Here is a 14,994-nt window from a genome sequence, read left to right on the forward strand (position 1 = left end):
CGGTTCCGTTATCACGGGGGTGAAAATGTCCAGGTATTTAAGCAGAATAGATTATCTGAACACACCGAGCCTATGCGAAAAACAAACCGGTCAATTAGTTTACTAATGAGTGGAGGTGTGAGCGGGTCACACACCGCCTGGGATCACGGGCTCTGGTCGCGTCCTCTCGCCATGGCTACCGAATGCTTGGCTGCTCTTTCACCGGAGAGTTCTATGTTTGCTGCGATTCACAACTTTCATTAAAATGAATTAGTGCGACGGGTGCAAACGGAAGATCTCAAGTGACAAACTATCGATGATTTAGTTCTATTTTTGTAGGCGTGTGCATACCCTACAGGTCAATTGTGCATCATGAACTAGGCCTAAGAGTCCTTAACAGATTTTGGGGGAATTAGTGTTCGTTTTAATTAACGTTTTGTAATTATGTTAATTGTGGGGTTATTCATTTGCCAAAATATGAACATTTGGACTGATACTGCACTAAGACGAATATTAAAGCTAATTTAAAAATTAAAGGTGAATTTGACATTATGATCATTGAGATTCACATTAAAATAAAAGCCTACTCAAGCCATGAATGGGTGCTTCTCCAACAAATACACTTTTATGCCCAAACATTATTTTAAGGACATTTTCAAACTAATTTTCTTTGTAGGCCTAACCCAATTTGTTGTAATGTTTTGTCTAATACAGTTGAAGTCGGAAGTTTACATACACTTAGGTTGGAGTCATTAAAACTTGTTTTTCAACCACTCCACAAATGTCTTGTTAACAAACAACAGTTTTGGCAAGTCGGTTAGGACATCTACTTTGTGCATGACACCAGTAATTTTCCCAACAATTGTTTACAGACAGATTATTTCACTTATAATTCACTGTATCACAATTCCAGTGGGTCAGAAGTTTACATACACTAAGTCGACTGTGCCTTTAAACAGTTTGGAAAATCCAGAAAATGAGGTCATGGCTTTAGAAGCTTCTGATAGACTAATTGACATCATTTGAGTCAATTGGAGGTGTACCTGTGGATGTATTTCAAGGCCTACCTTCAAACTCAGTGCCTCTTTGCTTGACATCATGGGAAAATCAAAAGAAATTAGCCAAGACCTCAGATTTTTTTTTTGAGACCTCCACAAGTCTGGTTCATCCTTGGGAGCAATTTCCAAACGCCTGAAGGTACCACGTTCATCTGTACAAACAATAGTACGCAAGTATAAATACCATGGGACCACGCAGCCGTCATACCGCTCAGGAAGGAGACGCGTTCTGTCTCCTAGAGATGAACGTACTTTGGTTTTGAAGTGCAAATCAATCCCAGAACAACAGCAAAGGACCTTGTGAAGATGCTGGAGGAAACAGGTACAAAAGTATCTATATCCAAAGTAAAACGAGTCCTATATCGACATAACCTGAAAGGCCGCTCAGCAAGGAAGAAGCTACTGCTCCAAAACCACCATAAAAAAGCCAGACTACATCATGCTGTGGGGGTGCTTTGCTACAGGAGGGACTGGTGCACTTCACAAAATAGATGGCATCATAAGGAAGGAAAATTATGTGGATATATTGAAGCAACATCTCAAGACATCAGTCAGGAAGTTAAAGCTTGGTCGCAAATGGGTCTTCCAAATGGACAATGACCCCAAGCATACTTCCAAAGTTGTGGCAAAATGGCTTAAGGACAACAAAGTCAAGGTATTGGCGTGGCCATCACAAAGCCCTGACCTCAATCCTATACAACATTTGTAGGCAGAACTGAAAAAGCGTGTGCGAGCAAGGAGGCCTACAAACCTGACTCAGTTACACCAGCTCTGTCAGGAGGAATGGGCCAAAATTCATCCAACTTATTGTGGGAAGCATGTGGAAGGCTACCCGACACGTTTGACCCAAGTTAAACAATTTAAAGGAAATGCTACCAAATACTAATTGAGTGTATATAAACTTCTGACCCACTGGGAATGTGATGAAATAAATAAAAGCTTAAATAAATCATTCTCTCTACTATTTTTCTGACATTTCAAATTCTTAAAATAAAGTGGTGATCCTAACTGACCTAAAACAGGGAATTTTTACTAGGATTAAATGTCAGGAATTGTGAAAAACTGAGTTTAAATGTATTTGGCTAAGGTGTATGTAAACTTCTGACTTCAACTGTACATAGGCCTACACAGGACCATGCAAAATAGAGTTTTAATCTCAATGAGACTAACCTGGTAAAATAAAGGTAATTTTTTATTTTTTTTATAAACCAATGTTTTTGGCAAATTGAAAGGATTTGAAAGCAAGGATTTTAGAGGTGTGAAAATGAATCCTCCTTTATTCCCTTTCATTAATGAATCACTTCTGTTTGGATGTGATTGGATGGGAGAAGGCAATGGCTTTGGCATGGTTTCTTTTTTCGCTTTCACCAATCAACCCTTAATCAGATCAGTGATTTCTCCACAGAATGCATGAAGAACGACAGGAAGGGCGTCACCTTGCGACTTCCATTTTCACATGTTAAAGGTCCAATGGAGCCGTTTTCATCACAACATCAAACCATTTCTGGGTAAGAATTAAGTACCTTTACTGTAATTGTTTTCAATTCAATTCAAATGGTCAAAAAGAAACACAAATAGCTTCTTAGCCAAGGGCAATTTCACCAGCAAATAATTTTGCTGGGACTGTCTGGGAGTGGTCTGAGTCGGGAGGGGGAAAACTGAAAAGTAGCTTTTATTGGCAGAGGTTTGGAACTCTCTGTGGTATTGGTCTATTGGCTAATTTACAGCATGGTGATGTCACAGTGGAAGGCCAAAACTCCATCCTACCGAAACAGGCTGAAATTCCAGGTGGTCTTTTCAAATAGCGCTTACACTAAAAGGGCATTATCATCATATTCCTAATTTAACAGTATTATTCCAACCTCATAGTGTGGAAATATATATAAAATACAGGAAAATCACATTTTTGATGGCACTGCGGTCTTTAAACATTAATCTTTCCTCACAGTTTCCTAAACAATAGCCTACTTACTAGCCTGTTTCCTCATGTCATTGTCTACAAAATACTATCACATTGTCCTACAATATCTAACGTTCATAAGTCAAAATATTTATGTTCTGCATTCTATGGTACTGATGAACGTTATTGATGTGAAGACCCTCCTCATAGGTGATCAGTTCCAGTGAGATCCACATGATGGCAGCATAGTATATGTCGTGAAATGCCTTCACAGCCCAGAGTGTCTGTTTCCCTTCCGTCATGTGGAGCAGAGTGGACCCACCGCAGAGAAGGGTTTCCCAAACTCGGTCCTGGGGCCCCCTGGGTGCACATTTTGGTTATTGCCAGAGCACTACACAGCTGATTCAAATAACCAACTCATCATCAAGCTTTAATTAGGGCGGCAGGTAGCTTAGTGGTTAAGAGCGTTGTGCCAGTAACCGAAAGGTCGCTGGTTGTAATCCCCGAGCCGACTAGGTGAAAAATCTGTCTGTGCCCATGAGCAAGGCACTTAACCCTAATTGCTCCTGTAAGTCGCTCTGGATAAGAGCGTCTGCTAAATGACTAAAATGTAAATGCAATTATTTGAATCAGCTGTGTAGAGCTAGGGAAAAAACTAAAACGTGCTCCCAGGGGGCCCCGGGACCAAGTTTGGGAAACCCTGTCTGCTAGAGTATAGCCCACTGATCTTTATAACCCCCACAAGAGGGCAATCAATACTATAACAGCAAGTGTCATTCACCCTTGCAATCGGAGTGCTAGGTCAACAACAGGAAACTTCAAATGCAGCAATCAAAATCAAATAAAAAATAAATATCAAGCTTGAGGGATACAACTAAAGTCATGGAAGTATTTGTCCCATTAGCATACTCTACCTTTATTTCTTTATTTTCCTTTTTTTCTTTATTTTGCAGGTCAATTAAAAGAACATATTATCACGTTTCACATGTCAAAAGCAGGTTATTATATATTTACATGGGCTACTTGCATAGTATAGAGCCGATTCCAGGAGGCTATGTATGTAGATGGGACTCCGTTATGTTTTCCCATGTTAATGTGTGGAGCTTGTTTCTCTAATGCTATTCAGTGGTCTAAGGCACTGCATCGCAGTGCTAGCTGTGCCACTAGAGATCCTGGTTCGAATCCAGGCTCTTTTGTTGCCGGCCGCGACCGGGAGACCCATGGGGCGGCGCACAATTGGCCCAGCGTCGTCCAGGGTAGGGGAGGGAATTGCCGGCAGGGGATATTGCTCAGTTGGTAGAGCATGGCGTTTGCAACGCCAGGGTTGTGGGTTCGATTCCCACGGGGGGGTGTATGTAAAAAAATATTTAATAATAATCTATGCACTCACTAACTATAAGTCGCTCTGGATAAGAGCGTCTTCTAAATGATGTAAATGTTCTGCCGTCTATCTACTAAGCTTCTCCAGGTCAATTAACACAACACAGCTTCTTTAATCGTTTAACTTTAGCCTCAATTAAACTAACCACAAAGCCATCTCAAGTTCTACGTGTATGCTTTGTTTCAATCTCTTGTTTATATAAAATAATTAGGATTTTTTTATTAAAGATAAAAGTATAGATTATAGGTATCATAATGTCTGTAATATGTGTCTTTCTTTGGCTGAGCCAGTTATAGTAATGACGTCTAGGCCTACAGGAATAAGAACCGCATTGAGGCATGCCCTTGCACGTAGCATTTGTGTGTGTGTGTGTGTGTGTGTGTGTGTGTGTGTGTGTGTGTGTGTGTTTATTCTCACGTTTCACCGTATGCTTTAGTTTCCCGCTAGGCCAATTAGGCTATGCCTGTTGACTGCTTTATATAAAACCTATTGAAGGCCTACAAAACAGAGTGAAAGCAATTATCTCTTCAATTCTAGACTCAAGAACAACGTAATGTCGATATATGAAATATTAGTTTAATATAGATATAATATAAAATATAGTTTTGACCAGAGTTGACGACATACAATCTGCATAGTCGTTCTGATTAAAATATAACCTAATGATTTCTGGTGAACTAAATAGAGAGGTGAATTTACAGTTAACTGGCATAATCTGTAAAACATAAATATACATTTTTCCTTTATATAATGTGCAGCTTTTTTCCAAAGTACAATCCACATTCGTACAAAAAAAGTTAATTGACCATTATTTGATTATAGTATAATTTAATTTTCAGAACTTTGAAGAAAATATTAATTTTGTTGGTAAATTGATGTGGTAAAAACAGCTACCATTTAAAGGTGCAGTACACCAACATTTGAAATATACTTAATTTTATTGACAAACAGTTTAATTAACTTCAAAAAGTGATCTTGATAGACATTGACCAAAAATATGGCTTAGTTTTTATTAATTTACTTACCCCACAGCTAGCATTAGCATCGCTGCTAGTGAAACAATGGTATGGTAGGGGCAATGCTTCAAAAAGCATGCCCAAAATCCTTGACGTTACTTTAAACCAAATGGTATGGCACCCAAAATATCATAACAAGTTTCACATAAAGAATATTGGAAGATATTATAGGAATTCTGGTATTTATATAACATTTTCAATAGAATAATTGTTTTTTTTTTTTTGGGGGGGGGGGGATACACACCACTTCAGCGCTATGCGTCTATTCAGAGGGTATCTGGTTTCTGTATTAAAGTTCTACCAAGCATTCATACCACTGACAGACTTTTATCAGCTGTTTTGACTGCAACTAAGCATACATCTAAGATCATTTTGATTGTGTACACTGTCATAGCTAGTTATAACCAGTAATAGACATAGGCAAGTAGAGAAGTTGCTCCATCTTTGCGGGTGATCTGTCTATCTGGTCATTGATATAGGACCCCCCGCCACCCTCTGGTGGTATGGATAACTTGCTATTATGTCTCCAGAGAAACCTAGATTCAAATAAAGGTCCTATCTATCAAATTAGCATAGGCCGAATTAGGTGTTTCTGGCTGGGGTCAAAATGACCCCAAATGACTTAAAGTCCACGTTGATAGAGAAGCACTAAAACAATAATTTAGATTTGTTAAGAACAAGTTGATTAACAAAGTCATGAAACATTTGAAGAATGTTGACCCCACTCGGTAGCTTGAGGGTTAATTGGCTTTCTATTTCTGCTTCATAATAATTATTAAATCAAATCAAATGTGTTGACTTTTTCGATTCATCTTAAAGATAGGTAGGCCATATGCATGTTTTTTTTTTTTTTTATGAATTTACCATTGCACTGTATAAAGGACTAATATCTGCCCGAAATAAGACCCCTGTAAACCCAATGGCCGTGTTTAAACCCAATGCCCCATGTTTAAGAGCCTTTAGCCTCTAAACAGCCAATCAACATGTTGTTCTACCGCATCGTTCCATCGGTAATGATTTTCTAACGCTCCACTCTGAGCATTAGAGCATATTAAGGGGAGAATTATTAACTTTCCAAAGTTAATAGAGTGCAACACCATGAACGCCTAATAAAAGCCATAGGCTACACAGGTCCTTGGAGGAATAGCCTACACTAAAAACTGCCCGAGAACTTCATATTTATATTCTGTAATATTTGGCAAATGATTAAATTATTCATCACCAGAATGCCAGGAAATTGTCCGTCTGTGTAGTGCAGGGCTCAACAGCTATAGTACCGGTAATAGACGGACATCCAGGACTTGTGACTACAGCTAGTCTAGTCTTGGGACTACTGCAGTGGAGATGGATCACAGGTTTCCTCCGACCTCATGGGTGGAAATGTCTCCGTTGAAACAACATTGATGGAGTTAATATATTATCAGCGGAGAGGCGATACAGGTTTAGAGAAGCCGAAACCCACACTGCAACGCACCGCCGTGACTGAGAGCATACGAGTCTGAGTTCACCGAGGCTTGAATCTCTTTCGACAAAATCAAAAGTACATTTAAGGCCTATTTTACTCTATCTGTGTCCTGGCATCCACAATAACTCGCCATCTGAAATCATATTAAATTATAGCCCTTAAAAAAAGGTACTATTCTGAAGGTATATCATAATTCTTCGAAAGAAGTAAACGCCAGTTTTATAAGGTACACGAGATGCACATGCCAAGCAACAATGAATTAAATGTGCGCAAATATATTTCTAAAACTATTTTTTTTTCATTATTGTCTTATTAGCCTATTCGTTTTTGACAATGAGGTTTCACAATAACACTGTGTTTTTCCATAATTATAATTATAAATTATAATAATCAGCTATAGGGCTACGTCTATTAACTATGAAAATCAAAAACTCAATCTCAAAAATATAATATTCCTATATGATCACTTTTAGGCCTAAATTACCAACTACTGTTATCTTTCTGATCGAGGTTAGAATTCACATTAGTAGGCTATTAGGTCATGTTATTAAATGAATTAGGGCGATATAAAAGAGGTGCCATATTGCAAAGACTATTTATAATATAGTCCTAAGTCAGTAAATATCATCGCTATAAGGATGAGATTTCCCATTTCTGCTGATGAAGCCTTTTTGTCAATCATTACGCTTCATTATCACGGTGTTGTGATATCCAAATGAGTGTTAACTTAACCAATGGGCTGGACTTTGATTTTAAAAGCTTATTTCCTATATATCAAACTGAGAGGCTATCTAATATCACATAAACATACAACCATAGTAATTAGAAGTAATAACAACCTCATGAATACGTCATTTTGACAGAGCTCTCTTCAGAAACCACAAGCGGTCTTTGGCGCCGGAGCGCAGGGAAGGCGCTTTCGTCTGAGGAGACAGGAGGAAACATAGAAACATCGGGGTGGCTTCACTAAAGTCACTTATGACAGGGAGGCTTTGAAGTATTTACCATGAGTATATTATTGATATTATTGGCTTCGCTTTATTTGAGAAAGAACTGTCATTGTCAACCTTGTAAACACTGATTTTCATTTTACGCATCAATTTGATGACTATATTCAGGGAAACAAATGTGGTCAGGGATATTCAACCTGAATGTTTTTGCTGGTGTTGTCTTTGTAGAATGAGCAAAATGTCACCCGAGGAAAAATCGTCTATGGTCATTATGCAATTATTTTCACATGAACCTATTGTTGCTTTTGGAGTTGCTGTACGTCATCTCCAACTCCAATCCTGCTCTACCCAATCCAGGCGCCAGGTAGTTGTGAGAACTCGTTGGCAGGTGTACTCGTCCAATCAGCGCAATTTAGCTTTAGCACTGCCGCTCTTGCGTCCCAGTCCTCCAAGTTCCAGAACGTTGACGCACATGTTCTCCTGCCACGCACGGAGCTCCATGGACCAGGCGTCACATCACTAACTCAAAGGTGCTCGAGGTTCCTGCTCAGAACATCGGTCCACCGTAGGTTAACCGTTGGTGCTCACTATGACTTTTTGAGGGGTACCATTGTGACTGGCTTAAAGAGGAAGTTACAAGATATATTCTTTTTTTTTCTTTTTTTTCTGGATTTCTATACCTGAAGTGAGGAAGATGTTTTCGTCGACGGGTAAGCGCTGTTTTACGATAGAATCCTTGGTGGCCAAAGAAAACCCTCTAACCACGGAAGATCCCATCCGACCGACAGCTCTGACCTATTCCAATCCAACTGACGCTTTCATGAACGGGTACCAGGGTCCTACCGGCAGGCCTCTCTATCAGAACCCGGAGTTGGTGTTCCCTGAGTCGGTCAACCACCCCGGGCTGACCATGAACCCCCACCAGCTAGGAGGTGGCCACCTACAGCACCCTGCACACTTCTTTGGGACGCAACACCGAGATCCTCTCAACTTCTACCCATGGGTTTTACGAAACAGGTTCTTCGGACACAGATTTCAAGGTAAAATGATTGATTGATGGTGTGTGTGTGTGTGTGTGTTTAAAATGAAATTGAATAATTTCTCAATCCCAATAATGATCAATAATTATAGCCAATGTCAAGCAGCCCAAGTTATGGTTAATTAAGAAAAAATAATGCCTCTGGGTTGCTTGTACTTTTGACAATAAGGAGTAAACCACATGACCTACACTGCATGCAGTCAGAAATGTCAATTTCACAGATTAATGATTGACAACAATTTAGTTACAATAAAGATGGGGTTAATCATTCATTTTCATCTATGTTAAACATTATCAGTTAATATTTGTTTTTATTACAATATTATTGTGGTGATCAGACAACGAGGGATGGGCTTTATAGTTAACTTGGATTTTCAACCACAGGTGTGCATCAAATATTATCAGTGGTGTAAAGTACTAAGTAAAAATACTTTAAAGTAGTACTGAAGTAGTTTTTTTTTGTTGGTATCTGAACTTTACTATTTATATTTTTGACTACTTTTACTTTTACTTCACTACATTCCTAAATAAAATAATGTTATTTTTTTCTCCATACATTTTACCTGACACTCAAAAGTACTCTTTACATTATGAATGCTTAGCAGGACAGGAAAATGGTCAAATTCAAGCACTTATCAAGAGAGCATCTCTGGTCATCCTATTGCCCGTGATCTGGCGGACTCACTGAACACATGCTCCGTTTGTAAATGATGTCTGAGTGTTGGAGTGTGCCCCTGGCTATCCGTAAATTAAAACAAAACAAGAAAATGGTGCCATCTGGTTTGCTTAATATAAGGAATTTTAAATTATTTACACTTTACTTTTCATACTTAAGCATATTTTAGCAATTACATTTACTTTAGATACTTAAGTATATTTAAACCAAATACTTTTAGACTTTTACTCAAGTAGTATTTTACTGGGTAACTTTCACTTTTTACTGGAGTCCATTTCTATTAAGGTATCTTTACTTTTTACTCAAGTATGACAATTGGGTACTTTTTCCACCACTGAAAATACCTATCTATAGTGGATATGAGATAGAGTGTACTTATCTAAAACATTTAAATGTCCCACCTTGGCTACACTTTGGTAAAGGGAAAACGTCAATCAGTTTACAACAAAACATCTCAACGCAGAGCAGCAGATGCGCTACTATATGAGGTGTAGACATGTCGATAAAAAACAAAACAAAAAAAACAACAACATTAGGTTGAGGAGAATGTACACCAAAAATTCACCAAACAATAAATAATAACCAAAATTCACCAAACCAGCCAGAAATGCTAACCAAAATTCTTCAATTTTGATAAGATAGCCCATGTTATTCCATGCTAAGATATCCATCTGCATTATAATTTTCATATCAGTGCACGAATTCCTTCGGTCTCTACAGAGTTAGTAGGTCAATCAGATTTGAGTTTCTATTCATCCCGTGTTCCCTATAACTGCCTGTTCTGGTGCCTCCAATTGTTAACTGAGGACCTCTTTGCTGATTGTTTTCCTTTAGTGTGTTTGTAATTGTGTATATTTGTATTCAATTGTATTTTGTCAATTGTGTGAAAGTGACCTTGGTCTCAGTGACACTCACTGCTTTAATAAAGGTACAAATAAATATAGCATAGTAAACTGACATGTTATGACACCTGTTGTAACATATATGCGAAGCCAATGATACAGATGATAAAATATGTAGGAATCTGTTCGTTTTATTCTAGATCTAAAGTCCAGGTTAACGGAGCGCATAGCGAACCAGTCTATTTTCCCACGGCACCATGGCTGGTTTCCCCACACACCGGGCCACAGACAATCTGTAAAGGAAATATTGTCTTTGTCACGCGGTCAATCCCACTGTGAATTTATCCCGAACCACGCGAAACCACTATCTGAGTGAGTGGGCACATCGTGCACAAAGATTTTATTCCCAAATGTTCTCCCCAAAATTGTTTCAGAATCTGGCAGGATTTTTATGACAACTTTTACTGCCAAATGATATGTCTCACATCACTTGTAAATGTTTTTGTCTCAATCACTTTTAAATACACATAGGGGCCTATATGCACGACAGTCGATTAATGTAATATCTTGCGAGGGGTTATATTCACTTAATTATTATAATGAAAGTAATATCTTACATTTACATTTTTTGTCATTTAGCAGACGCTCTTATCCAGAGCGACTTACAGGATCAATCAGGGTTAAGTGCCTTGCTCAAGGGCACATCGACAGATTTTCCACCTAGTCGGCTCGGGGATTAGAACCAGCGACCTTTCGGTTACTGGCACAACGCTCTTAACCACTAAGCTACCTGCCGCCCAGGGGGGGTTATATGTAGGCTAACTCTCCCTAATGTTCCGGTGTGACTCCATTTAATAGGTCTGCTATACAATTAGGCTACTTGGACTCATACGATCAAGTATTCTCAATATTTGAACACAGGTTTCATATTATTCTCAATTTAAAGAAGGCGAATAATGTTGTTGATTAATTAAATAGTGTCTCATATATATATATATATCCTATGTTGTTGCGATATAAAATCTAGGCCTACTGTTTAAATTGAGGCCTGCATTGATGTAGACGGTGTCTAGACGTTAAAACGCTGAATGGACTATACCTCAAACTACACCAAGAGTTTATAAACTGCTGTTCTTTTCCACCTTACTGCACATCAAAACGCGCCTCATGTTGCTCAGTGTGTTCATTGCTTCAATCTAAACCTCACTGTGATTTCCTCTCTCTCTCTCTCTCTCTCTCTCTCTCTCTCTCTCTCTCTCTCTCTCTCTCTCTCTCTCTCTCTCTCTCTCTCTCTCTCTCTCTCTCTCTCTCTCTCTCTCTCTCTCTCTCTCTCTCTCTCTCTGCCCCCCAGGAAATGATGTTTCCCAAGATAGCCTGCTCCTTCACGGCCCGTTCGCCCGGAAACCCAAGCGCATCCGCACCGCCTTCTCCCCGTCTCAGCTCCTGCGGCTTGAGCGGGCTTTCGAGAAGAATCATTACGTAGTAGGAGCGGAGAGGAAACAGCTGGCCAACGGTCTCAGTCTGTCTGAAACACAGGTGACATCGGTATCCAATATTGAATTGTATTGAACACGGTTCAGGAATATATATCAATTAATTGTAATAAATTCCAGCCCAAACGGATTCCGCAATCTGGGTTGATAAATTGAGGGTCGGGAAGTCTGCTTCTTCATCGAAATAAAATATCTTCAAGAACATTTAAATAAAGTCTTATATAATTTGTATTAAGACGTAATAACACACAGATAAATCAGCAAATTATTCTTATTTAGTTGTTATAAATAAAGAAAACAATTGCAGCGTATTCTTTATAAGTTCGATGAAGGGGATCCCTATTCCGTTATATTAGCTTCGTGAAATACATATTTTAAACCGGCTCCATTCACATTATTTTAAATATGATTGCAATTAAAATCTAATTATAATAATAATAATAATAATTATTATTATTATAATTATTATTATGAATATACAATTATTATTATTATTCACGTTTAACATTATTATTAGGCTATAATGAACATTAGGCGTATCCATTATTAGGCCTTCTGGAAAACATTCGCTCTTTCCTGCAGGTATAGATAGGACTATAGTTCGTTCACATAGGACAAATAACGACACATTTTTATTCTAAAATTACTCTTAGTGATAGGCCTACTATAAAAATAACATCTGACTAGACTATAGTAGTAATGTATTGTCAAGCTCAGTGAATCATTTAACAATCAGCTAAAAAGGTCATAAGACTTACCAAGCGTGAGCTCCATTTACAATGCGTTCTGATGATGAACAAAACATACGATATTCTTTAGCTAGAGCATAACGTGTCAACATAACGTCGCCTACAGTGAAATAACGACACACACACAAGTAACATTCAAATGAATAACTCTACATTTTGATACAAACTCTTTCACCGTCCACTCCTGCATTATTCTCGCTAGTCTTTCAAGATAGGATTTATTATTAAGATAATCTATATACCTACTATAAAACTACAAGACGAATAGGGAAGGCCTCTATTAAATGTCGTTGTTGGAATTAAATAGGCTATGGTTGTTGAATGCAAACAATCGCGGGATAAAAAAATCTTTATGACTTGTCTTCGATAATGGTGAGGTACGGTCTAACTGCCAGCAACCTAACTTCCATAGGACATCATGGTGAAACGAATCTGCACCAGCATCACTAGGACCCCGATTCATTACAATAGGAGTCCCGTGCCCCCTCCTTGGCAGGCTTGACAGTTGCTTATAATGACAACTAATACTTCAGAATTACATCATTTACCAAACATCATTAAATCAGTTGACTGGATCAACTTGGTGTTGATATGCAAATTATAATATGCAGCCAACAGTATTGGTGTTGAGTGTAGGAAAGCTGTTCATCCAGCTTTGTGCACAGAGGCTGTCTTTTCTTTACTAGTGCTGTTTATGCAAATAGTGGCTATTTGTGAAGGTTTTACATGTAATGTTCATGATATGGTTGTTTTTAAGTTTAATGCACTAAATGCATATTTTTTTTGGGGGGGTTACATTTCATGAGAAACAAAAGTGAAACAGAGCATCCAGGGTGGAAAGACAGAGGTCCCTCCGCCTCTGACCTTCTCCTCCAATGGGTTTTGAGAAGGAGACAAGGAGAGAGGAGAGAGGACGAGAGGAGTGTGAGATCTTCCCAGCATAAAGAGTGGTTCATTGGGGGCGGCAGGTAGCTTAGTGGTTAAGAGTGTTGTGCCAGTAACCGAAAGGTTCTAATCTCCGAGCTGACTAGGTGGAAAAATCTGTCGATGTGCCCTTGAGCAAGGCACTTAACTTCCCAGCATAAAGGAGCCTAGAGAGCCCTCCAATAAAATCAAATAGATGTCTCTAATGTCCCTGTCTTCCTCCCCAGGTGAAGGTGTGGTTCCATATCATAGATAGATGTCTCTAATGTCCCTGTCTTCCTCCCCAGGTGAAGGTGTGGTTCCATATCATAGATAGATGTCTCTAATGTCCCTGTCTTCCTCCCCAGGTGAAGGTGTGGTTCCATATCATAGATAGATGTCTCTAATGTCCCTATCTTCCTCCCCAGGTGAAGGTGTGGTTCCATATCATAGATAGATGTCTGTAATGTCCCTGTCTTCCTCCCCAGGTGAAGGTGTGGTTCCATATCATAGATAGATGTCTCTAATGTCCCTGTCTTCCTCCCCAGGTGAAGGTGTGGTTCCATATCATAGATAGATGTCTCTAATGTCCCTGTCTTCCTCCCCAGGTGAAGGTGTGGTTCCATATCATAGATATATGTCTGTAATGTCCCTGTCTTCCTCCCCAGGTGAAGGTGTGGTTCCATATCATAGATAGATGTCTCTAATGTCCCTGTCTTCCTCCCCAGGTGAAGGTGTGGTTCCATATCATAGATAGATGTCTCTAATGTCCCTGTCTTCCTCCCCAGGTGAAGGTGTGGTTCCATATCATAGATAGATGTCTCTAATGTCCCTGTCTTCCTCCCCAGGTGAAGGTGTGGTTCCAGAACAGGAGGACTAAGTACAAGAGACAGAAGCTGGAGGAGGAGGGGCCTGACTGTCATCAGAAGAAGAAAGGAAACCACCACATCAACAGATGGAGGCTTGCCACCAAGCAGGGCAGCTCAGAGGACATCGATGTCACCTCTGAGGACTGAGAATACCCCCACACTGCCCTCTACTCCCCTGGCCCCTCTACTCTCCTGGCCCCTCTACTCCCCTGGACCTCTACTCCCCTGGCCCCTCTACTCTCCTGGCCCTCTACTTCCCTGGCCCCTCTACTCCCCTGGCCCCCTGGACCCTCTACTCCCCTGGCCCCCTGGCCCTCTACTCCCCTGGCCCTCTACTCCCCTGGCCCCTCTACTCCCCTGGCCCCTCTACTCCCCTGGCTCCTCTACTCCCCTGGCCCCTCTACTCCCCTGGCCCTCTACTCCCCTGGCCCTCTACTCCCCTGGACCTCTACTCCCCTGGCCCCTCTACTCCCCTGGCCCTCTACTCCCCTGGCCCTCTACTCCCCTGGCCCTCTACTCCCCTGGCCCTCTACTCCCCTGGCCCCTCTACTCCCCTGGCCCTCTACTCCCCTGGCCCTCTACTCCCCTGGCCCTCTACTCCCCTGGCCCTCTACTCCCCTGGACCTCTACTCCCCTGGCCCTCTACTCCCCTGGCCCTCTACTCCCCTGGCCCT

At 40.2% G+C, this 14,994-nt stretch overlaps 1 protein-coding gene across 1 annotated transcript; it reads left to right on the top strand.

Moving 5' to 3' along the window:
- Positions 1 to 8,443: 8,443 nt before the first annotated feature.
- On the top strand, positions 8,444 to 14,467 carry LOC311115155 (homeobox protein EMX1; the record flags this gene model as incomplete). Its single annotated transcript, XM_084190362.1, has 3 exons — positions 8,444 to 8,789; positions 11,658 to 11,842; positions 14,300 to 14,467. The coding sequence occupies 3 exons, from the start codon at positions 8,444 to 8,446 to the stop codon at positions 14,465 to 14,467; spliced, it is 699 nt and encodes a 232-aa protein (XP_084046488.1).
- Between the last annotated feature and the right edge of the window lie 527 nt (positions 14,468 to 14,994).

The sequence above is a fragment of the Coregonus lavaretus genome, assembly GCF_964263955.1.
Source record: "Coregonus lavaretus genome assembly, contig: HAP1_SCAFFOLD_2668, whole genome shotgun sequence".
NCBI classification, from domain to species: Eukaryota; Metazoa; Chordata; class Actinopteri; order Salmoniformes; family Salmonidae; genus Coregonus; species Coregonus lavaretus.